The sequence below is a fragment of the Dermacentor silvarum genome, chromosome 5, assembly GCF_013339745.2.
Source record: "Dermacentor silvarum isolate Dsil-2018 chromosome 5, BIME_Dsil_1.4, whole genome shotgun sequence".
In the NCBI taxonomy this organism is placed as follows: Eukaryota; Metazoa; Arthropoda; class Arachnida; order Ixodida; family Ixodidae; genus Dermacentor; species Dermacentor silvarum.
This window is the reverse complement of record NC_051158.1, coordinates 66,770,291-66,795,319: the sequence shown is the minus strand read 5'-3', so window position 1 is coordinate 66,795,319 and position 25,029 is coordinate 66,770,291. Positions and strand designations below refer to the sequence as shown.

The 25,029-nt window shown below is 44.1% G+C and overlaps 3 protein-coding genes across 3 annotated transcripts; 2 read left to right on the top strand and 1 right to left on the bottom strand.

The window, feature by feature from the left end:
• Positions 1-66: 66 nt before the first annotated feature.
• On the bottom strand, positions 67-9,253 carry LOC125945373 (crossover junction endonuclease EME1-like). Its single transcript, XM_049667123.1, has 5 exons — positions 9,030-9,253; positions 7,095-7,393; positions 5,652-5,822; positions 2,756-2,914; positions 67-521 (listed from the first exon to the last, which is right to left on the bottom strand). Exons 2-5 carry the CDS (start codon positions 7,143-7,145, stop codon positions 300-302), a joined length of 603 nt encoding a protein of 200 aa, XP_049523080.1. The 5' UTR covers positions 7,146-7,393; positions 9,030-9,253; the 3' UTR covers positions 67-299.
• A 1,561-nt stretch (positions 9,254-10,814) lies between these two features.
• On the top strand, positions 10,815-24,996 carry LOC119453446 (39S ribosomal protein L27, mitochondrial-like). Its single transcript, XM_037715476.2, has 3 exons — positions 10,815-10,895; positions 23,338-23,543; positions 24,738-24,996. Exons 1-3 carry the CDS (start codon positions 10,838-10,840, stop codon positions 24,942-24,944), a joined length of 471 nt encoding a protein of 156 aa, XP_037571404.1. The 5' UTR covers positions 10,815-10,837; the 3' UTR covers positions 24,945-24,996.
• Positions 10,973-15,362, top strand: LOC119453444 (protein FAM133). The gene is made up of 2 exons (XM_049668157.1): positions 10,973-13,717; positions 13,760-15,362. The coding sequence occupies exon 1, from the start codon at positions 11,027-11,029 to the stop codon at positions 11,633-11,635; it is 609 nt and encodes a 202-aa protein (XP_049524114.1). The 5' UTR covers positions 10,973-11,026; the 3' UTR covers positions 11,636-13,717; positions 13,760-15,362.
• Positions 24,997-25,029: the final 33 nt, after the last annotated feature.

Below are 25,029 nucleotides of genomic sequence, written 5' to 3'. Positions count from 1 at the left end.
TTGCAGAACAAGCAATGCATGACATCAATCTGACAGTTACCACTAGGAACTGAGAGTTCAAATTTCTGCACTGTATGGGAGTCGTGCATCATGGCACACAACCCTAGAGCCAACAAAAATTGTTGAGTGTGCACCGAGAGCAGCACGTGAGAAGTTACAACGATGGCGTGACTACTGCATGCATGAAAGAAATTACAATAAAAAAAGTTTGCTTCTCAATTTTTTTTTTTTTTTCTGTCAAGACAAACCATCACCCTGCCGAGCAGATCTACCATACAAGAGTGACCTACTAGTACATATCAAGCCACAATCCTGTTAAGCCTTTTCTTTTGCTTCTTCGAAGGATCTAGAATCCTTATCTTAGTGCTGCTTAGCACGTGAGTGCCTTCCAGTGTGCTACAAATGGCTGGTATGGCACCTGCCTGCCTCTGGGACGCAACCAGGTGCAGGAATTGGTCCCAGGGAAGCACAACCATGACGTCTCTCTCTTCCACCTGTTCCCTGGACAACAAGCAGTCATCCTGCAGAAGAACAAAACACACTGGGCTATACAGCCAACATTTGTGCCACTGCAGCACACCCTGCACACAGCTGGGGGGACAATATGTGCAGGATGATAACCACATATTTATTTTACACGTTTATTGTGCTATGTGTCTGCTAGCCGCAAAAATGTGTCCCTCCACTCTTATATTCTTACATATGTAAATACGTTCAGATGTGTGACACCTCGTAATAACTATGTCTTGTTTTGCAGCACAAATGTATACGACTTACTTTTACATCGAATAACATGATGCATACCTATATCTTTCTTTCATGTGTGATGCACTATTATATTATTATATCGGTTGCAAACGCAAACAGTGAGAAGAATCTCTAGCTTTAATAGTGTTGCCTGCTATGTATAAAACGGAGAATAAAGAGCATGCAGACATGTAAATAAGCACCGAGTCACAACAGAAGTTTAGGCAAGAAGTACTAGGAAATGCAGCACAGGTGCCATACAGACAACTTCCGTTAATCGAACCTGATGGGACCCGCGAAACTGATCAATTTGTCCGGCGAGTCGCATCAAACAAAATGGGAGACAGCGACAAAACACACCACTGATTCATTTTGTAGTATTTTCCCGATTCTAACACGCCCCTGAATCAAACGTGCGGCCGTTTTCTATGTGTCCAAAGTAGAAAGCTAACATAGACATGACATTAAAGCTTCTAAACAAAGTAGAAATTTAACACGCACCCAATTTTTCAGTAGGAAAAATGGGCAAGGGTATAATGTGTTGCACCATGGAGGTCGGTTTCCCAAAGTCAGCCTTGCCGCAGTACATTGGTGTTATGCAGCACAGCATACGTACGCCGTGAAAGTGGTTTTGGTATTGTGCCCGATTGCACTGCGCAGGTAATTTCCGCCCAAATTTTATTGGGGAAAAAAAAAAAGGCACGTGTGAGAATCAGGTACATACCGTAATCGGACATTGTGAGCTATGGTTATTGCTTGAAAATTTTCCTAGGGCAGGCTGAAAATAGGCTTTCGACAGGAGATGACATGTGTCCAATGCATTCACTGACCCCTAAGCTCGGCTGAGACAGATGCTGCCACTAAGGGGCTCACTATCGGGGTCACCATAGGTGTCAGGTGCGTGCTGACTCGTCAAGTTCAGTTTATCCTGCAAAGGGCAACTTTAGGATTGAAATAATGAAAGTTTGAGCCACGGAGAAAGAATAACAGGAGGCGAAACTCGGGGCCGGCGCCAGCGCGAGCACTGGTCGTGATAATGTCACGCTGGGAGAGGAGGAGACGCGCTGGTGGTGAACGTCGGCGCAGCGCCCCTTGCGGCGACGGAATGAACTATTTCCCTCGCGGTCGCAGCGGCGCGCGCGTGGCCACGGTAGCCGTGGTCTCCGACGGCGCCCGGCGTCGTCTGCTACTGTCGGATACCGCCCAAAGCGTTTTGCTCCAGCGCGGTTTGCAATCCGGGGATAGAAGACCTGTAGACCGTGTTAGTAGGATATTTTTAAAGATTATTATTTAGGATCACATGCTATTTATGTGGCAATAAGACCAAGAAACTTGAAAGATCAGACGATCTGCGATAGTAGCCAAGGCGGCGCACTGGCATCAAGCCGTCGCGTGCGAGCAGACGACAAGAGCCAACGGAGGCGTTGCAAGAGCGCGCTCGCTGCGCCACGGATCCGCTGCATCGCTTCGACAAACCATCACGTGACCATACTTTATGCGTCCGGCATTCTGTAGGGGGCGCTGTCACGACGTCCGCCGCCGTGGTACATCCTGTGCTCCTGTGTGACATCATGACGACGCGGGAAGGAGCCGAGTTGCGCCTCCTGTATTCTTTCTCCGTGGTCTGAGCCCATATAAATGCATGGGTGCCGGTCGGGATCGACTAAACCAAAAAATTGAATTAACCGTCGAATTAACAGAGTACTCCGTATTTTTTTTAAAATCTTTTACTACTATCCTATTCATTTTTTTTATGAACCGGTCCGCGAGTGGCCAGTCCCGGTGATAGCGAGGACACAGCTTCGTGCGAGCCAATGACAAAGCGCAGACACAGCTACGTGCGATCCAATGACGAAGGGCCAGCACAATGGGAAATGAAAGGGAACAGCACTAGTATATAGAACCCCAAGTCTCGACTAAGCAAGCAATCTGCTCTACCTCGATCTCTTCTCTGCGCTTTGACTATCATCAACACTGTTTGCTTTGAAGACACTTCCAATTAGGATACCTCGTTGAGGGAGAGTGCAGTGCGCCTCCAACAGACGGCACGCTCCACGGGCAGCGTCTGGACTTCGGCGCGGATCTCTGCCTGCTCCAGAGTCTCGCACAGCAGCTGCAGGGATGCCTCGTCGTCCAGAAGCCGGGAGTCCAACACCGCTGTCACGTACTGCATGCCACATTATTACTACTATATTATTATTACAACAAACCCTCATTATGATCAAGCCAGTGGGACAGGAAATAGACTTCGTTCTAAGCACTACCTTGCTAAACGTGCAAATATTACAAATGAGGCTTAGTAATGCACATACTGAAACAAAGCCGCACTGAATAGCAGCGACATGACAGAGGTTCAATTCTTCTGAAGCCTGCGAGCACCTGCCTCATCTGTACGTTATCATCGCATGATGCATTTAGTAGTCCCCAAAAAGTTGACGTTATGTGGAAGAGAAGGAAATAACTTTAATTAGTCCCCAACGAACTGAGGCCCCAGTCTGGGCCTTTTTGGTAGGCACAGGTCTCCTGGCCCAGCACTTTTTCTATATGCTGCACCAGGAGCGGCCACCAAGCTTTTTAAAACTTTTGTGATCAAGCGGCCCACTTCTACCAGCTGTTTTGAGGTAGTATAAAATGCACACACTGTGGTAGAGGCGATGGAAAACTTTGAACAAAGTAACATTTCAAATAGAACGATTTTATTACAGTGAGGAGTTTCCATATTATTATTATTATTACTACAGTCAAACCTCGATATAACAAATCTCGATTTAACGAAATTCGCGATGTAACGAACTATTTTTATTTCCCCAGCTTAGTTTTATTGAATTAACGAAACCTCGATATAATGAAATTCTCGATATGACAAAGTTTTTCACTGCAAGTACAAGTTCATTAAATCGAGGTTTGCCTGTATTATTATTATTATATAGCGGTGGGCAAATATTCAATGTTTCGAATGCAAATTGAATATTGCACACCAACTATTCATGTCTGATCTATTCGGTATTTTCGAATATCGAAGCTAACTGCAAATTTCGTAACAATCGACTGTTAACCCGGGCCCACCCTGGAGAGCCATTGGTCTCGTGTCCAATCTCCCGACCTCGATGAATTTCCCTTAAAGTACGAAGCTTTCCTTTTGAGAGACCTGTATGGGTTACCCTTGCAGCTTTGTGCTACACTCAGGTAGATAAAAATTCTTCCCTTTCACAAACCTTCCTCCACCTTATGGGATACCGCATAACTGATTTGCCAATAGCATGAAATGCAGTAAAGAATTTTCACACGTAAGCAAAATGCAGCAGCCGATGGCACGCAATTAGGGTACAAGCAAAATGCAATTGCAACGTCACTCAAGCATCTGTCAGTTCATATTGCAGTTTAGTTTGCACGGGGTGCTTACTGTCTCCCTTTGTGTTCCTCAATCCCAGTTTAACAGCTTGGCTGACTTAAGACACAGAAGCTGATTTTGAGTGCCACTTTCAGATGCTCATTTTAAATGGTGCAGCCCGTTCAAACCAACAAGTACAATAAGCAGGAAAACATTAGGATAGAGATGACTGGTATAAATTGAAATAATTATTTCCCGCCAAAATGTTGCCTGAAGTGAAGACAGCTAGTATAACTCAAAGCTAGAAGACACACAGTGTGATGAGCAGTCACTATTTTGCATAATTTTAGAGACAATCCTTTGGATGGTCCTCTAGAATTAAAAGAGCTCACCTTAAGCTCTGAGAGACCTCACATCGAATTCCAAAGAAACTTCAAAATTTTTCAGCATTTTACTTTCACAAGATTCGTGCAATGCTGGCCATCCTTAAAACAGTTCAGAATGAAGGGAAGTGACCACAATAGATACTGCAGTAAAGCAAAAAGACAAGGATAAAACCCCTCCACATACACTTCTGCCAACAAGGTTAAGTACTGCCAACCTATTCTCCTCCATGCTTATCTTATCCTCAGCTTCTGGCGTCAAGAGGAACTTACGTCGTCTCAGCTAGAATAGTTGGTTCAGAGTTCAATACATGTTATCTGCCATCTGCTACGGCTGCACCGCGGTGCGAGCATGCAACTGCAGTGAAAGCAGACATTCAGGAAGCGGATTATTTATTTATTTACAATACTGCCAGTCTCTACTGAGACCAAAGCAGGTGGGCACTATATTTATGTACAGATACAGAGAACCCCCATTACGTTAACGATCAAGCAATACATGTATAACACGTATTATACATAAAATGTATAACATCAACTTTGCACTTTACACATAGGCAATTTACACTGGATAATATATACAACAAATACAAGTAGTACATGCTAATTTTCATGATAGAATAAAATGGCAATTTAAACATTCTATGCTGCATACAGGACTACTTACACAGGGTACAAGTACATGCTGGTTTGCATGATTGAATACTATCACTAGCAATTTTAACTTGCTAGGAAATTTTTTCAATTTTTAATTCGAACTCGGACAGTGACTCAGCGTTAGTAGTGAGAGGCGCTAACATAGTCCATTCATGGATGGCAATCGGAAAAATGGAATATTTAAACACATCATTGTTACATTTATACTCTACTAAAGTATTTGTATGTTTGTGCCTGGTATGTCGTGTTTGTGAATAAGAAATGTAATTTGAAATTTAAATCTTGAAATAATTATAGATATTTTGGAAACGGAACTAGATGAAGCGGACACCCCAGAGACGGAAATTACGGAAGCAGATCTGGTGCAAGCAACGAATCAAAGAATGGCAACACACATCACAGGTTGGTGCCACTTAGCAAAAGCAGCAGTCACGTGTGGAAGGAAGGGCTCTAGACAAGAGACATTGAACCTCAATGCACATGTGCGTATAATACATGTTGCGCAAACTCCAAGCCACAAAGAGACAACTTGCCTTCATGCAATGTCCCGGCTTGGTGGCACGCCCCATTTCGGTAGCCATGGCCTTGCGCTGCTTCTCAAGCTCCTTGGCAACACGACGGGCCTCCCGCTCTTCAGGAGTGATGCGCACGCGCTTGGCCTTCAGCTGGGTGTACACCGGCGCCGCCACCGTCTCTTCATCGACCTGCACAAAAGAAGCGGCACCTGTTAGGTTCGTACGTGGCTTGTGATTTTCAATACCGACTTCACACTGGCGCACTTTCGATCGCGATCAAACCCGATCAGGATCGAATTGCGCGGTCACGATTGGCTCCCTTGAGCAAGCTGTGGGAGGAAGCCAATTGCAGTAGAGAATTTCGCTGCGGATCGGGCTTGATCACGATCAAAAGTGGCCGTGTGACACCGGTATAAGATTCACGAAGATCTCAGGGGGAGGGACGAGGTATAGTACGCAACTTTTCTTTTTAAGCTTGCCCGGTGCGGACACCTTTCCTGAGATACATATGCGCTTTCCAAACTGTCATTTACCTTTAGACGCAGCGCACATGCAGCGGCAACCTTGGAACAGCACAAACTGACAAGCAACGCACTGTTCTTTTTTTATGCCACAGGGACTTTTACAGTGACTTCACCATTGGATCAAAACGTATCTGAATTTTTCCAATCAGGTGCCCCTCTGGAGTCCTGTTACAATCAAAAGAGTTCCAAGGGTACGGTCAGAGACCGATCCTTAAAAGTCCTCTGACCGAAACTGACAAAAACGTTTTCATGAACTCAAGTTATTTCTCATAAAACTGGATGAAACATTCATGAAACTTTAGAACAAGCCCAAATTCGTAAACATTACAGAAGATTCAGGAGAGTTGGCCGGTATACAGGTTTGAAATGAACAGGCCACTGAAGGAGAATGAAGGCTTTATTGTGTAGCTTGCTGTAGAGCACAAACATGTACACAGTGAGGGTCTTGACCACAAAAAAAGTCAAGTGCCACCATGCAAGACAGTGTGCCAGCACAGTTTGGCATGCACTTTTGGTGGTTTCCCCATTTAGGTGCATTTTCTAGAATGTGCAAGAGGGGGAGGGGGTTATGCTTCTGTAAGAATGGCAGTTGTGTAATATAGACTCCTCAATGCTAGTCATGATGCATATAGAATGCAACAGTTGTTTGGCACTGTTATATATATATAAGCTGCATAAATTCAAAAAACAAATAGAAGGCTACTATGCTATGTTATTCATCAGAATTTATAACGGGAGCTTAATCTGAGCTCCACAATGTGCATTTCGATGCACACCCCGCTTAGAAAGAGCGGCTACAGAACAAGTGCACATAGTACTCCCTTGCATCTACACAGAACAGGCGTTCTAATGAGCGTTTTCTTGTTCGCATTTTAATTAATGCTGGTAGTACCAGTCTCGGCGGCAGCAAAATGAAAGATAGAAAAAAAATACTTACATGTGTAACCGTGTCTGCCGCAGGCACTGCGGGGACAGGCTGACCATTCATGGTCAGAGGACGAGTGGTCCCCCCAGGCTCCTACACAAGCACCAATTACATGTCCCAGATCTGGAAGCCCGTCTTCATCCTCACTGTCAGAAATTCTGTGTACCATTTTCCGTTTCGGCGGGCTTGTTATTACATTCTGTGGGCTTGTCTTCATATTCTGTAGGCTCATTTTCATATCCCGTGGGCTTGTCTTAGTGTCTTGTGAGCTTGCCTTGGTATCCTGTGGGCTTGTCTTCATATTTGGTAGACTAAAAAGGACAAAGACAAAATAAAGGAGAATGCTGAACGCAGATGCCATAACATATTTTTGCATTCAAGGAAAAAGAAGGGTGCAGGAGGGAGAGAATTCACGAGTCATTCAGCACCGACACGTGATCAACAGCATACAGGTGTTATACGCTGCCAGCTACAGATGCAAAGGCAATTAAACTGCAGAAGCACGGAAAGTTGAGCGAGTTGGTACGGGTCCAATATTTCTTCAAAAATTCAGCCCGCACAAGCATCAAGAGCAGTAAAGGAAGAAACAGCAGTTGTCAAGCTATCTTTCAGGACACATCGATTTTGTTCACTCACAAAAGTCAACTCGCACGTGAAATAACAGAAGCGCTTCATATAAAAGAAAACGGGCTGAGAGATGAGTTAGCCAACCATCACTGGCACTGCTTGACAATGAAGTTTAATTTTTGAGCACTCGAGCTCCTTATATTGACTCGTGTTTATCACCTCTAATCAGCGCATGCTGAGATGTATTTGTTGCTTGTTGTATACTATTCATCATTTTATATATATATATATATATATATATATATATATATATATATATATATATATATATATAGTTCCCCCTATTTATCTGCAATTTGTCAAAATAAAAATGAGTTGCAAGTCAGTGCTTCTGTCCCGTGGGTTCCTTCGATTTGTGCTCTCGTCACTTGTGAGTGCTGAATTTTTCAAGAAGTGCAATCAGACTTGCATATATGCAGTGGTTCAGTGTTGATAAAGTCTTTCACAGTGCTAAAAGTAATGGCAGAATCATTGTGGTGCCGTGTTGATGACACATTCAACCATGGCACTGCAAGAAATTTAGTGGAATCAAGATGAAATTAGCCGCGAGACAGCAACATGATGATTCTCTCTACTCTTCTGCCACTGCAGCACATGAGGGTGGCATCACCTGACAGCACGCTTCGAAGTGAAAAAAATCCTCTGCCGCCCTGAGCAGCCAGTTTGACCTGGCCATCGGCTTGGATTAGATCAACACCTGATTTACTCAAGTCACCATGAGAGGTCGCCAGTGAACAACAATGAAACATGTTCCAAGCTAGCGGCTACTCACAAATAGTACAGTCGAACCTCGTTAAAACGAACTCACACTCGACACAAAAATAACTTTGTTTCCAATACACATCATTATAAGCACATATTTGTCACATGCTGACATTGGCCACAAATATTATAGAGCTGCTGCGCTATATCCAATAATTCATTACATCTGCATTTGCTATTTCAAGGTAAGACTGTACTATAGTAGTGTTTTTTTTTTGTGTGTGTGTGATGCCCCTTAGTGCGTCGTAGCTGTCTCGTGGCATAAGGGGCAGAGACCAGTCGTGGAGAGAGCGGGTGGCACGGCAATGCTGCGTTTCCCATCCGACTCGACAAACAATAAGTTTGCGCAGGGAGACTGGCAGAGAAAGTTTTCTATTGCCGACAGTCTGCACAATGGACAGGGTGGCCAATAATAGCATGTAACGAATATATGCTCATGTCGAATATAACAATGGCATCTTCGTGACGCATGCAACTTCGTTATAATGAGATTCAACTGTGAATCCCCGAGAACACCCTGTTTCCTGTTCTCTATCTAGAATTAACGTAGATGCCGACCTGCTGCTGGCTTGTCGCGGCTGCAGCCTAGCCGACAGCGGTGCTAGCTCCTCATCGTCGCTGTCCCACAGGCTGCCACGATGGACCTCACATTCAGAGGTGCTGTTCCTGCCGCTGTTCTCACTGCAAGTGTGAAAAAGCAAGAGGAAAAGAACAAAACCCAACAGCGTGTTCAGACAGATGAACCACAAAACGGCGTACCGGTCATGGGAGCTCGGTGGCTACCGCATTCTACTGCCACTGTTAACATGGCCACTGTTACTGGGTTTGATACCCAGTAACAGTAGCCATGTTTCCAAGCAGGCAAAAAGCAGAAGTGCTCACATATTGTTTTCAATGACACTAGAGCAAGAAAACACTATGAGGTTGCAGCGTTAATTAAAAAAATACAAAAGAGACACACACACATACAAAAAGAAAAGAATATACATGGCATTGTGCAAACATCTTAAACATGTATGAGCACCATGAAAGGCCTTCATGATGAAACCCATCATCAAAGCCAACCACCGAGTCACGAGACACTTTACATATGAAATCTCGCCTTCTGTCAGCACAATCAGCAGTTCGCTCGCACTCAGGTCCCATGACTGATGAATGTTTAGTGCTTAGTTGATAATTAGGGATGAACTTTCAGCGTCTTCGTTCATACTAGGTCTTTCTCAAAATGAATCCATTCTGACTTGACCAACTTGTGGTTGTCCTACAGGGCAATAAAAAAAAAAAAAAAAAAAAAAAAAAACTGGACAGAAACCATTGGTGGACGTTTTTCAAAGTCAAGCACAAAAGTAAGTAAGAATAGACCTTTCGGAATCATGGTAGCACAATGAAGCTTTCATCAATCTAAATATTATACAAAGAGCTCTGAACATAATCCAAGATTACAGACTGTAGCATGTTGCAAAGCTGTCAACTATAATGTATTTAGAGCTGTTATTCCTCATTTTAAAGTGAATATACTCTCTCTACCAACATAAGCGGCATTGGAGTAGCATTCAATCATGTTTTGCCTGGTCTGGGTTCGTCGTGGAAGTCACACGAAAGTATTCATCATAGCTAAATACGTAGCAGAAAGTCCAGCCTTCGAGAGGCAAAACTCAGTATAAAAAAATCACGTATGTTCTCCAACCTGCACATAAAACGAGCGTTCAGCTAGCGAAAGACAAACCCCAGCAGAACAAAATATTTCGACTTGTGCTACAAGAGAAACCACCTCGTTTGTGGGGGTGCCTTAGCCGGAGTCGACGTCATCACCACGCCCTTGCTACGGCGTTCCTCTGGTGATGATTTTTCCTGGGTTTTAAACGGCGCGGCGTTGGCCAGGAGATCGTCGCAGTCGTTTTCTTCGACATCGCTGCACAAATCCACAAACGGCACTGCGTCGCCAGTCTGCGAAACGTCGCGCGCTGGCGTGGTAGGAACCTCGCACGAGCCGCAGTCAAATTCGTCATCACCGTCCGAGTCGAGAATTATGCACGCAGCAGCCATAGCTTGATATTCTAAAATTTCGCCCACTGGTAACGCACTTTCATCGGGTCCGCATCGAACTACCCCATTCTAGCCACTGTAATCGAACCAACTTGATCTAAGGAGCCCGCCATTACCGACGTTGGGACGTTAGGCAGAAACGGCAGAGGCACAGGTACAAAAAAATGTTTTAATAAATATGTACACCTTAATAAAGTTATCTTATAATTACGGCACTAATTTAGTACATTTTATTATTTACTTTTTAAAATGTCAGTCTAAATTTCGCTAAACACGTTTGTTTTGCGTTTTATCACGTTTTCTTCCTCCTGACCTTCAAGATGGCGGCGGCGCTGCAGCGCATTATTTCCTCGCTACCAGCGAGGGGATCGCAACTAGGTAACTATTGACTCCGTTTCTTTCTGACGCTCGTTGTTTGCCCGTGCACCGGTCGAACATCGGGTGACCGGGAACGCGGAACAGCACCTCATCCTGTCTCTTGACCGATCTTACTTCCTCACGTCGGCACCATGGGAAAACGCGACACGCGGTATGCGTTCATGAACCCAATCGCGATGGCGCGCCTTCGCGGGCCGTCCGGCGCCAGTGGTCCGACCATCAAGGACTACCTGAGCCGCAACCGGCCCACCTGGGAAGAGGTGAAGCAGATCATCGAGAAGAAGAAGCAAGGGTCCAGCACGCTGGCCGCCTGGGAAGAACATTTGAACAGCAAGTTCGAGGAGGAACTGCGCAAAAACCGAGAGCGCATCATGGCGGAGCGTGCTGCCGCCTCGACATCGGGCACGGCGACCGCCGATGCCTCCTCGTCCAAAAGCAAGAAGCGACGCCGCAGGTCGTCTTCGTCGTCCTCTTCCTCCTCCTCATCGTCTTCGACGACGTCGAGCAGCAGCTCGTCCCGGTCCTCTTCGCCGAGCGCGTCGGAAGGCGGTCGCCACCACTCCGAGCACCGCAAACGAAAGAAGCGGCGACACAAGCACAGGAGCAAAAATCGCTCCAAGTCCTCCAGCAAGGAGCCGACGACGTCGGAGGCGCGTAGCACTGACCGGGACCACTCGAAGAAGAAGAAAAAGAAGTCCAAAAAGAAGCACAAACGGCACAAGAAGGAGAAAGCCGAGTGATTAAAATGTTGTGGTGCAATGATTTTTTCAGTGACGGGCTAAAAAAAAGACACGTGAGAGCGACTTGGTGACCGTCAAACATCCCGAGCTTTTTTTGTTCGTTGTGCTGAAAATGTGTCGGAAAAGACGGCTGCGGCAACAGCCTTTTGTGATTCGAGTTGCTGGCATATCTGATGCGCCATAAGACGCATAAGACCCACAGATGCCACGACAGTGAGGACGATGTGATCGCAGAGTTATCGTGATTGCGTCGTGCGTCAGGTGCGCACGGATGACATGAATCATGCACGCACAGCTGTTCCTATGCCGCGGTGAATTGTAAAGAGACAACAACCGTCTCTAGGTGCTCATTAGACGGGTGTTTTCAAAAGTTCGAGCGGGCCCCGCAGTTCGTGAACGCGCTCGCCTCCTGAATCAACAACGTCAAGCGGTGCCGTAATTACCGACTGGCGCGCGAAGTACGTCAACCCTGAAAAGTTGCGCGCAGTGGCGGTGAACCGGAACAGAGAACCCGTTGAGGCGTCGAAAATTATTTCGTTAGCCGGTGTCAGGGAGTTGTTGCTACCCGGCTTTAAACACGCACAACCGTGCTCAGTTTTGCCTGTCCACCTGGTTCACGAGTAAAACATGAGCTGGCCTGAAGATTATGATTTTCCTTCCAGAAACATTACATTCTATATCTTTTTGTCGACTGTCTAGACGGAAAGCAACTTGAGACTACTTATTAAGGTGGCTGACTGGGCTAGTTGGTTATTCATACTGATAATGCACAGCGCGAGAAGAAACACGGGGACGAATAGCAGACACAGACAAGTGCTGTCTCTCAGCTGATTATTTTATTGACAGACATGCTTCATATATACATGTCCAGGAACAGATGCAAAGAAAAATATTTCCACCGACAAGGAAACGAAAAACAGAAACCGAAAGAACGCCAAGAGAAAAACTAACAATTGCGCTTTCAAGCAGTGCTTGTCTGTGTCTGCTATTCGTCCCGTGTTTCTTCTCATGCTGTATATTATCCAATTGAGGCTACTGCGGGTTTCTGATTTCTTCTTATTCATGGGCGTTGTTGTCTTGTTGCCTTGTATGTACAGTCTGTTTCACACTTAGGGGAAATCTCGGAGCGCATTGCTTCGCGATGCAGCGAGCGCTGGAGTCGGGTGCCGGAAGCAGCGCGCGCAGGCGCAGACGCTCGAGGCACGTTATCTTGAACTGCGTCAACTGCTCGCCGCCAACCGCGTCGACAGCTCGACGCCAGATAACGCGCCTCGAGCGTCTGCGCCTGCGCGAGCTGCTTCCGGCACCTAACTCCAGCGCTCGCCGCATCGCGATGCAATGCGCTCCGAGATTTCCCCTAAGTGTGAAACAGACTGTACAGGCTTTTTCTAATATGGGTCACACAGTGCACTTTTGATCGCGATCAAGCCTAATCCAGATTGAATTTCTTGGTTGTGATTGGCTCCTTTGCGCGAGGGAGCCAATCGCAGTCGAGCATTGCGATGCGAATCGGGCTTGATCGCTATCAAAAGTGGTCGTGTGACACCGGTATAAAGTACAGTTTCACCCTCTGTTCAACGGACCCTGCAATACATCCAAGAATGCTTGCTGGGCATTACCAATAGCATCATCACAGTTCAGCGATTTCGAGCAACGTATGCGATGTCGATCTCGGGCACTACGATCATTGGTTGAAAATGTAATGCGCGACTTGCATTCGCACAATATTGCGAGTACTGCATAAAAATGTACATTTCGTTCTGCAGCCATTTCCATTGTCATCTAATTTAACAACAGCCACATGGAAGTTAGTTGTAACCATGGAAATATTGTCATCAACATGCCAAGCTGATGGTTGATGACATCTAATGGCAACCTGTTTGAAACGGGGCCTGCTTGAGCTAGTCAAGTTTTACATCTATTGCAGTTTAGCTTTTTATCTTTATATTCTTATCCTTCGTTAAAGCAGCTTGCTATATGTAAAGGTGCCCATGTGTGTAACAGCCCCAGCTCTATACCTTCCTTGCTTTCATTCCCCCCCCCCAATGCTTGCTTATACTTGTTTATCTCAACTGCTGACCAGTTAAATCTCCCGTCAGCTTTGAACTACGGCATTTCTGGAAGGTGAACTTTCCCAACAGTCCTGGCTGGGTGAATATCTTGGCATTCCTTCACCATGTGCTGAGCTCATGGCATGCCAACTTCTGCCTTGTGGAGGCTGTTGTAACCATAGAAATTATTCCATCGAAAAGCTGAGCAGGCTTGGCGACCATTGCACGCCAACTTGACTACGTAACATCGGTGCCCTGCTGCTTTTGGGTGGCACAGTTTTATGTCGTGGGAAACTGATATCACGTGAAGAGCCGTGAAAATTCCAGTCAAGAAAACTCATTTTGCTTGCATTTCGAAGTTCTTGCGACTGATAACTTTGGCTTGTGTTCATTCTTATAATTCTTTTTGCTCGGACTTCTTTGCCACACTCAGAATAGATCTTATTCTTAAATAGAAAAAAATTGGCAGGTGTTGCAGGGTCCCTTTAAAATTAGCCCACAAGCGCTTTGCTTATTCATTGGAGGCAACCCAACTGCAATTACAGCTGGAAGTAGTGTGAACGCAGGTTGCAAGTGGACAAAGAAAAATCAGTTTTGTTGTAAAACTGGGTGTTTCCAGGGGGGGGGGGGGGGTTGTATTCTGTAAGCGTCCAATTATGTCCATTTCGTCTGCTGCTGAAGTGCTTATTGGCTGGGGGGCGCCTCTCCTTCTTACGCATACCCCAGCCCAGCCAATCAGAACATCAGCAGCAGGCGAAATGGATATGTCCACTAGGTGGACACTTACAGAATACCCCCTCAGGCTAGTCACAAAAGGAAATTTTCTTATCCTATGTGTTTATGTGTTCACCTTAAGAGTGCTTCCAGTAGGGTACAGAATCATTGGTGTGTTGTGTCAGAATATTCACTGCTTGAAGTATGATAAACTCCAAAAGCTTTTGGAGCATGGGATCTCGGAAAGGACATGAAATTTCCTTGCAGTTTATGGCTGTAGCCAGTGAAAGCCATACAACACTATATTTTTCTCCAACTCCACAATCTGTTAACTTTCACAGTTGACTGTATGTCACTTTAGGCAAGCTTATGTCTTCTCACCCGGTGCTTTGCCAACATTGTGAGCATGACAGTGCCAGAGGAAGCCATTTTCAAAAAGGGACCATACCTATCTCTCTCGTTCTCCCTGCTTTTCATGCCAGTTTTCATGTTGCGGTAACTCAATAAACACTAGGCCTTGCAGTTGCCTTTAACCTGTGTGAGAACACCTTCGAATGCGATGGTGTCAGTTCGCAACGCAATTGTGAGAATGGAGCCTTGTCGGTGTTAACTGCTTTTGGTTTGATTTATTTGGATGCAATTGGAAATGTAGGTTTTGCATAGCTTACGCTAGCTTGAGCAGTAACCAGGGTGCGTTCAGCCAGAGCGTGAAATAAATGTTTATTCGGGGTTTGTGTTGGGTTTGTTGCAGAACACAACAGTAACTGTTGTATAACACGAGGTTATAGGAGAAATGTTCTGGCGATAAAGCGCTTTGCAAGCATGGAGAGAAATATATTGTTACAAGCGCTTAAAAACGCAGCAACAAGATGTCACATTCTGCAGTTTCGGCACTCGTATACTAGTCAAGCAACCAAGTCATTCCAATAACGCAACACAAATATGACAAAAAAACAGAAGGACATGCTAGATGGTAATGCATGGCTACAATATGACTTTGTTTAAGGAAGATTTTTAAGGCTTTTAGAATAGATCGCTGTAATGACATGTTACTCCATGACCCAAGCAACTTTAACCACACTGAAAGAACAATTGTAAAGGCAATTCACTGCTGACTTCAGCGCACATCTTTGCGGCTCAAAGTGAAGATGACTTATGAGAGTGCATTCTACTTTCTGCCGCAAATAGTTGGTTTTCGAATTTTGTGTCACTCCTGGCGACTATGAATTAAAGAGAAGCTTGTCTGCCTCTTTGGCTCCTCTTAAAAGGTGTTTGATGTGTGCCACATGCATGGAGCAGCCTCACACTACCTTTTGTAAGGTGTGCTTGACGACAGACACACTACAGTGAGTTAAATGTTTGCTGAAGGAAGTGTTCAAATTGAATTAGTAGACTAAACTTCTGAAGTAGCAGATTACTTTTCTTTATGGCAAGAGTAGAGGCTCAACAAGCCGTCTCTGTAAAAATACATAAAAGCTTTTTTTACTAGAGGGAAGTCTGACGCTGGGGCATCTATGGAAGCTATGAGTACGTTGGTTCAGCCAACATTTGGATGAGGTGAAGATGAAGTAGCCTAAACTTTGTATTTTTGACTTCAGACGACAACATCGACTAAGTACTGTCTAAAGGCTAGAATCAGTGTGTGCAAATAAAGATTGCTGCAGGGTAGTCATGCCTGGTGATTTGCAGAATGTGATGGCAAATGATAGTGCTAACAAGTTTGTTATATTATTGCTGTGACCAGTTAGGTTGGTTGCTCTGGACTAAATTCAGGGCCCATGACACAGTGAGTAGGGGGCGGTGTAGGCTAAAGCATAACGCATATCTGCCAAATTTTGTAAACCTCTTTAGAATGCATGGTCTATTGCACCTCTGGTTCCTTGTGGTGGGTATTAAGTTTGAGGCTTCATTTTGTCTCACGAAAGAAGGTATTTTATATTTTGTGATGTTACCTTCAGTGGGACATGGTAAAACCAATTTGTGAACTAGAAAAGCACAGTTACAACGCAACCTTTTTTGTGGGAAGTGCAGTGTGGTCGCGAAGTTGTAGTGGAGTGTTTGTATCACATTCGTGGGTGTGATTATTTTTTCTTTATTATTTTATGTTGGTAGTGCTTTAAAGCCAGGTAGCTAGACTGATTCAGAAAACTCTTTGGAGGCACACTAAGCGAAGCTAATCACATTTAATAACATAGTATTTCTAATAGCTTTGCATACAATCGGATCGGGCTGACTACAGAGGTGAGTTGTGACAAAGGGCGAATCACCTAAGTTATGTTTGTACAGCTTTGAGGCTAGATAGCTGGACTCGTGAAAGTGGGTGGGGGTATGCAGAAGTGCTTTTTGTTTAAAATTCATTTGATGCAATGAGTGAGAAGAATAAGAAAATCTGAGGAGCTGGATTTTTTGTTAGTCGCAACCTTATGAAGAAATAATAAAACCTGAGAAAGCATAGGGGTAATTAATTGTGTTTAATGCAAATGTAGAAGTGATAAGCCAAAGGGAAAATGAAAGTGGACAAAAAGATTAACTTGTCGCAGGTGGCAACCGAACCCACGGCTGCTGCTTAACGAGTGTGGTGCTTTACCAATTGAGCTACTGAGGCGCCATCTCTTTGGCCACTTGGGTATTTGTGTACAAGATTATCCCTGGTGGGAGTGTTGGCAAGCACCACTCACGGCCGAGGTGGCACATGGGGGGCATTCTTTAAAACCGCAGGCGTGATATGCTGTTGTCACCAGGGGTTTCAAAACGAGTTCTTAAATTCTTGTGCTGCACAAGCCATGCATATATGTATGTTTAGAGGGCAAGCTCTTCTTCATTTCAGCCGCTGCAGGACGAAGGCCTCAGTCAGTGCTCTCCAAATGCTTTGTCACACGTGCTCACCCTTTTCTGGCAAATTTACCTACCTCGTCGTCATTCTAACCACACTTTCATTCCTTCTGGGTGCACATGCTTCTCTACTTGGCAGTCTGTAAGTGATTGCTTACTTCACCAGCAGCCATGCTATTATGAGCTAGATATATAGATATGAAGTGATAGCTTGCCAATGACCTTCTGTTTCTGAAGTCTCCCTATCACTTAATCTCAGTTCTAAGCACTTACTTTTGTACTTGACTTCCACATGAGCATTTCATTGCTTAGGTTCACCACAAAAGCTTACATGCATACTGAATACATGGGCATTAATATGTTCTGTCTGTTGAGGACAGTTTTCTGCCCATTTTATACATCTCCAACGAAACAACAGCTCTCTAATAACACATTCAACTAGCAGTTTAGAGAAGGCAAAAAAAAAAAATTTAAAAATCTTTCACAGTGAGAAATTCATCGCTTCCAAAGTCATGTTTCAAAGCAGTGTATGGTTACTTGCAAGAATAAAATGGCATATCCTAAGCGAAAAAATAGCAAGCCAGTAAGCTACCCTTTGGTGCTTTAATGCTTATTTTTAATTTTTCATTACTTTGTGCATCGCATGAGAACACTGCGCCTCTTTTTCTTGCACACCACAGAGAATTTTAGTGTTAAATGCTAATGTGTCATGTTAGATGTTAAGCTATATTTGTAGGTCACAGTTCTGAAACATGAAGTAGCTTGCTCTGACTGAGCAAAGAAGTTTTTAAGCAAAAAAAAAATTGGGGGGGGGGGGGGGGGGGGGGGGGGGGGAGGGAGGAGAGTTACGGAAAAAGGGTAATATTGGTGGTGATAGTAGTTTAAAAATCCCCTCACCAACTTTCCCGCGATATCATGGATTTTGATAGTGCTTGCTTTCAATAAATTTCTATCAATAAAGAATCTGCAAATTGGAATCGGCTAGCGTAAGACAGTTGTTACTGGAGATCGCAGGGAGAGGCCTTCGTCGTGCAGTGGACATAAAAATAGGCTGATGATGACGATAAAAGAAGTGTAGTATTACATAAAAAAGGGTTCAGAGACTGACTCTCGCATCTATGATTCCTTACTGCAAAAAAGCGGCCAAAATATGTGTCATTGCAGCAAAATCAGCAATGTCACACTGACATCTATGGCACCATGGCTTGGAATGTGATAACTGGAAGGTTGTTTTTCCCCTGCCAATATTCATTTTTCCACCATACAAGTGCCTGTAGTGTTTCAAAAGAGCGCTTTTCAGTCTAAAATCGTTTAGTCCAAACATATACAAATGGGTCACAAGATGGAGACAAAGTGATCATCAGTGGAGAAACAAGGGACTTCTCAGCTTGGAAGTAACATTTTGACCATAGAGCTTCCTACAAAAATTACTAAACAGAACTCTGACGCAGCAGTTGTTCAACTAACCACGAAAATGATGGCAAGTGCTACATGGATTTGTCCAATCTTCCTTGGGCGTGTGGCTCACGAAGTTCTTGTAGCATTACCTGTAACTTTATAACTTTGCAAACACTCATAGTTTTCTAATCGCACATTCTCATAATCATCGGTCATGACTCGTGCAGCAGTTGTTCTTTGCACACACTGATTCTACCTTTTACAGGGCACTTCAGTCAATGTTTGTAATTGCCAAGGAAAATGTTATTAGCATACGTAATACAAGCAGTTTGCCAGAGCTTGTGTAAATTGTGCCAGGGAACCCTTTACCTACCTGTTAGCTTTAACAGTATTATTACAAAAAGGCACATTTTTAGAGCTTGTTTGTGACTGCCATATTGAAGTCAATAATTTGACAATTTTTCATCTGCACCTAGTTTAGGGCAAAACGTATTCTAAACAAAAAATACAAATGCAGTTGCTGACCGATTTTTCGGGCCTGTCAATTATATGGACCTGTGCAGTGATAGCACCCTCTGTAACGACAACCATTGTTACATAAATGTGTTTTGTCAATGCACTTCGTAAAACATTTGTGATCCTGATAATTCGTACTTGAAGCTATAGAGAAGAGTGCCTGTTGACAGCATCCCTACAGAACGAAGCAGGCAAATTTTTAATAAACAGTCAACACCTTGAGTAATCAAACAAGTTTTAGCATTTTTTGGCCACGGCTTTAGTATTTTTCATATTGTAAGGTTGGCAGGTCTGCATGTAGTGTTCACCATTACTATGTGCATTATAAGCAGCTCGAATGGTGCAAAGGAACAATCTTACACGCAAAGATGGCATTTAAATACAGCTTAAGTATGCAGAAAATAAAAGTGTCTGTCACAACGACAAGCGATCGACAAGACACGCAAATGAAAGTGTTAAGTGATTTTAGAAAGTAAACAAAAGGTTAATGTGGCGTCAGTATGGGCCTCACGCAAAATAACTAGGATAATTTCATTTTATTTCTTCAGCGTTGCTGATGTTCTGCTATAAATTCTGGTGTGAACCTCTCCCTGACCATCACAGTGCCAGCATGGGCCTTATGCCACAGTTACTGCTAGTGCTGGTGCTTATTCCATGGCAGTTACATGCTTGAAATCTCAGTGCAATGTTTAAGCAAGCAGGTGCTTACGCACGGTTTACAAAGTGTAGCGTCAGACGAAACAATGGACAGTAGACAGGTTGGCAGTCATCCACATTCATCTACGCTTGTGCATTGTCTGAGCTCATGCTTTCGCCTGTCTCCTGGGGAAGGTGCTTTGTTAAAGCTCGAAGTAAATGTTTTGTTGTGCTTCCCTCAAAGCCTTTCGAGTCTGTATAAAGCGGGCATTTGACTCATTGTGGTGTTTCTTGCTTACATAGACATTTTTAAAGTAGCGTGTTGAATTGGGCCCTGAGCTGCCCTGAGAAGCCTTTTGTGACACTATAGTTATGCTCCGTCTTGTCTATTTGAAGGTCCCATTTTTGCGCTGGAAAATATCACCATGTCAACCCAACCAATGCATTGTTGTGACATTTCAAAGTTTCACATTTATAGAGGGGAAAACATTTTAGAGAGCACGTTTTCTACTAAACTGTACTTGTTCAATATTTTTTTAAAGATGATAGACCATTGCATTGTGCGTCTGAACAGGGCAAATTGTGCTATAAAAATGTTGGTGCAATAAAAATGGGGAAAATTGAGCATATTGCTACAAGGCTACCACAATGGATGGAAAGGGCATCGCTGTAGTAAAGAATCCTTGCTCGGCACCTTACCTTTAAGTGTAAATACATTCTTTAAATAGTCACAGCTTGTGCTTCATTTAGGTAATAATATTTTCCAGAGATTACTTGCCATTTAATGGAACACTAAAGGCAAACACTGAATCAACCAAGGTTCTCAAATTGTCCTTGTTAGTCGCTGAGAACCTTAGTCGCTGAGAAAGTCGCACAATTCTACATTTATTCCGCTAGTGGTGCACTGGGTCTATTGCTTAGCTGCACCAACAGTCTTGGAGGTCACACTGCAAAGCACTACAGCGTACTTTGAGTCGGGCCTGCATAGAAAGAGTGCCACATTCACAAATAGCGTCAACAGATCAATGTGAAGAGGTAGCGTCATTGTGTACGGTACGAGAATTCAATAAAATCAGCTGAACTACATTTTCTTTCATATATAACTGCAACTAAACTCTTATGAGCAGTGGTTATTTCCAGTTTTATAAACTGAACATGTTATATTGTGGAAGTTCCAAGTTTTTGATGTGAAACATCATTAAAAAGGCTCAGAAAAGGTTGCTTGTATCTTTGCTACCACACTACCCATGCATCTCACTTTGGTATCGTTGTGTAGAGAAAAGAAGTCATTACTCAAACATGCATGTGCCGCATGCGCAGATGGTGCAGTTGTCGCGCCACATGTGATGCAGTCAGAGCTAAATTTAGCCTCGTAGCCTCGTACATGGTGTTCAGAGACGCGTAGCTTGGCAGTATATGTTTGTCCATCCGAGTAGGAATAGTCACATTTGAGAGAGCTCCGTTTGCCATAGTAGTTACAGTTTATCAAACTCAAACTGGTGCGCGTCAGGTGTTGAAAGACCTACAGATGTGCAATATTTTGCAAACATTTCACACTTGCTCAGCCAATCCCCCCCCACTTGCTGCGTTCGACAAATTTGGTGTAAACATGGCATGAAGAGTCTCGGGCAGCAAGACAGAGAGGGGGTATCCAACACCTTTGACCACAGCAGAACGTGTCTGTCTCCCTATAGCGAGCGTGAGTGAAGGAGATTGATGGAAGCGCAGGAGCCCCAACCACATACGAGTGCAGCGGGTTCAAGTGAGCTTGTGCAAAAACAAGTGGGCCAGCTACGCATAGGGAATGAGAACGATTGAAAAATGGGACCGTAAGAACCCCACTAGCTGCAATATAAGTTAGACATGCAACCTTTGCAGTGCAAAATAAATGCATCTTGTGTATTTGGCTATGTCATTTCTGTACCCTAGTGCCTGTACCCTGTATGCAGCATGCACAAAATGTTCCATGTACGCCACTGCGATTGGGCGTCCCTGATAAAGCCTACCAGATTTTATACTGAACACGTTACTTAGTGGAACCTCATGACGGCTCCACTTTGTGGAATCCCTATTCTGCGCAATATGGGGTAGCAACTAGTTGTGATGATGTGGCATTTGATATCTTTTTTACTTACAGGAATGCGTAGCCTGCAGCGAATCTTTAATTTCCTCAGCAGCTCATTTTACTGAAATGATAGTCCAACTGAATTTCACCCTGTGTGGCATTTTGTATTGGTAAGGTGCTTATCCTTGCCACCGTTTTAGTGTTTCTTGTTAAGCTTGAACTGGCCTGAGCAGCAAGTCTTCAAGGATTAATAAAAACTTTGGGTTCTTTGTATGGTGTCTACATCACCGTGCAAGTGGAAGAGACTGATTGGCTCATTTACACGTTTTTTTACCTGCAAGATTCATTTGTGCCCTGCAATAAATACCAGGTGCACGAGGCATTTGATGAAATAATGGCAACTTCACAAATGGCAACAAGATTTCAGACAAGAATCGAAAGTCTCGTTCTAAATTTTTTGCATTGTTTTCTAGGGCTGTTGAATAAAACCATTTTCAGCCTCAATTAATGACCGAGTTCAGCTTCTATGAGGGCTGAATGCTCAGGTCAGATAGTGCGTGCTGATGTTGGGCAGTGCTAGCACTATAACAGCCTTTAGTGAGCTTTAAGCATTGTGTGGCTGTTTGTTAGTCTTCCTCTCAGTTGTGTCATGCATACACAGCAGCGTAGCAGGTTTATGATGGGAACTAGGATGCCACATTGGGGGTGTTGTGGCTGCAGAAGTTCACAGCCAGCCACTCATGGATCATGCAGGCCGCATGGGAACAAGCAAATCCATTACTTAAGAGTGGTACCTAATGACATCAAGCACGAAAAGCTTGGCTTGTTAAGTTTGCCACTTGAAGCTGCGCCGCAATGGCCCCAATTGGCTTTTCAGGGTCTCGTCACGGTCTCCATTACTGGACAAACTCAACCGCCTGAATGGCATCTCACTACTGCCTACATTTATTTCTTTGTCTCATATGTTAATTAGCTGCAATTAAGCTGTTGTCTCATCCAAAAAGAAAAGATTTGGCAGCATTAAAGAAGGTGGCAATCTCCCAAGCTGCTGTGGTCTCAGTGTGTAACGGAAGACAGCGCACAATTTCTTCTGTGTCAGACTGGAAGCTGATACTCTGGAATAAATGTGATAGGGTAGTAGCAGAGGGGTTGGTGAAGACAAAATTAGGCACCTGGACAGATATAACAAGAATAATAATGTCTGGTGATTCAAAGACATTCAAAGACGTGTTCTTTAATATCTTGCACAATCAGTAACATGACATTTAAAAATATAAAGAGCCAGGCCTGTCTTACTTTTACATCACTTTCTTGCTCACAAAAACTCTAAAACTGACACGTAAAGCTTCTTAAAATACTAGTATGTCACCTTTGGCTTGACTTCATATCTCCATAATGGTCCTGTTCAAAGGTTGACAATTTGGTGCCTGCAACTTTGGTTGGACTGTCACAGGCATGTGTTCTCACATTGTCCTCACCTTCTCTTGTAGTGGTAGCTGCATCAGTGGGAGTGCCCGGTTCCGGTGCAGTGCAGCTCCAGTGCGTGCGGGGTGCCTCCAAGGGTAACCGTCCTTGCCGCTACGGTCCCACAGCCAGAGGCCAGAGGCTGAACGTCTACATCCACGATGGCATGATCGCACACAAGGGGGACATGATTGTCAAGCAGAACCGACTCAGATTTCATCCGGGACTCAATGTGAGACCCCCTTAAGGGGAAAGATAAAGATGTCACTATTTATTTGCCGATCTATACACGTTGCTGTTATACTGAGAGATATCGCAGGCATAGAAGTTCTTGACAATTAACTATAAAAATAAGTGGCACTGTTGCTCTGTGTGTAGAGTGCCAGGAAGTCAGCCCTTTGGATTGGCATTTGTCTAGTCCCTGTCACCTCTAAGACCTGTCTGGTGATTGATTTAGAGAAGCCGCTGCGGAGGACTGCCAAATAATTTTGAATGCTTGGAGTTGCCTAATGTGCACCCAAACTATAGTGCAACTTTTATTCATTCTGCCCCCATCAGAATGTGGCCACCATGGCCTGGCATTGAATCCACAAGCGCTCGGTCTAAACAGAATAGTGCACCAATGACCATTGCAAACATTGTGTATCATCTGTCACAATGATCACAGTGTAATATAACAGTGTAGGTGAGTTTTTTAGATGAGCAGCATTGATAATAGGAGTAAAGCTATGGTTTTCCTTTGTAAAATTTCGGTTTTAAGGTATAAGTACTTGTGCATGTGTGTACATTATCAAGCGTGGTACCACTCGCAGGTTGATAGGTTTGCAGAAAAAGTCAAGATGGTCCATGTTCATTCAGTATTCGTTTCACTACTGTTTCTGTTTTATTCATTGATTTGTTGTAAGTGAGCAAACATAAATATGCTTTGTTAAACCACAAACTTTACAGACTAACGTGCTGCATGAGTGTCTTCAGCGAAGCAAAAAAAGCAATTCATAATATTGCTACAGGGAGATGTTCGTACAAAGGTTTTATTTACACCATTTACATGGAGGCAGCAAGCAGGGTCACAAAGACGGAGGACCAAGACACACCACGTTGCCCTTGTCTGCCACGTTACAACAGCTTCTCCCACAGGATAACATGCTTGTAACATTATTTTAAGGATTGCTGCTATCAGTGCATTTACCCTCGCAGCTAAGTGGAACATGGATGTGTATAGTTATCCGTGCTTTAATTGAACTGAGTGTCACAAGATTGCACCATCAGTATTGCTGCCCATGTCTGCATCTCTGGTATATACTCTGTAAACAGTAGTATAGTTACTATACAGATAATCTGAACTTTCCCCTTTTAATCATCACCAGAGGCGATGTATGAGATTTGTATCCCCGAGAGGCCTGACCAGGTGTGCACATGCGCGCAGGTGGTGTTCGGGCCCAGTCGACAGACGCTGATCGCGGCTGTTGAGGGACGCGTAATGCTGACAAGGGAGAAAGTGAATCTGGACTTTCACCACCCACGTGTGCAGAAGTTTTATGAAGGAAGAAACGCAGAAGCCCTCTACAAGAAGTACTTCCATGTCATCCCTAATCCACAGGGACAGACATTCCGGCTTGTCTCACAGATCTAGACCATTGTGACGAATGTTTAGAACATTAGCAGAATAAATATGTTGGATGTCATGTGTGAGCAGTTCTTGTTCGTTTAGTATTGTT

What these genes read in the sequence shown, in the direction of transcription:
- LOC119453444 (XM_049668157.1), top strand. Translation starts at nt 11,027, where the DNA reads ATGGGAAAACGCGACACGCGGTATGCGTTCATGAACCCAATCGCGATG.
- LOC125945373 (XM_049667123.1), bottom strand. Translation starts at nt 7,145, where the DNA reads ATGAATGGTCAGCCTGTCCCCGCAGTGCCTGCGGCAGACACGGTTACA. An exon ending in AGCCGGGACATTGCATGAAG is followed by an intron (nt 2,915 to 5,651) that starts GCAAGTTGTCTC and finishes TGTGGCATGCAG; the next exon opens with TACGTGACAGCGGTGTTGGA. An exon ending in CTGCACTCTCCCTCAACGAG is followed by an intron (nt 522 to 2,755) that starts GTATCCTAATTG and finishes GTTCTTCTGCAG; the next exon opens with GATGACTGCTTGTTGTCCAG.
- LOC119453446 (XM_037715476.2), top strand. Translation starts at nt 10,838, where the DNA reads ATGGCGGCGGCGCTGCAGCGCATTATTTCCTCGCTACCAGCGAGGGGA. An exon ending in AGCGAGGGGATCGCAACTAG is followed by an intron (nt 10,896 to 23,337) that starts GTAACTATTGAC and finishes CTTCTCTTGTAG; the next exon opens with TGGTAGCTGCATCAGTGGGA. An exon ending in GATTTCATCCGGGACTCAAT is followed by an intron (nt 23,544 to 24,737) that starts GTGAGACCCCCT and finishes ACATGCGCGCAG; the next exon opens with GTGGTGTTCGGGCCCAGTCG.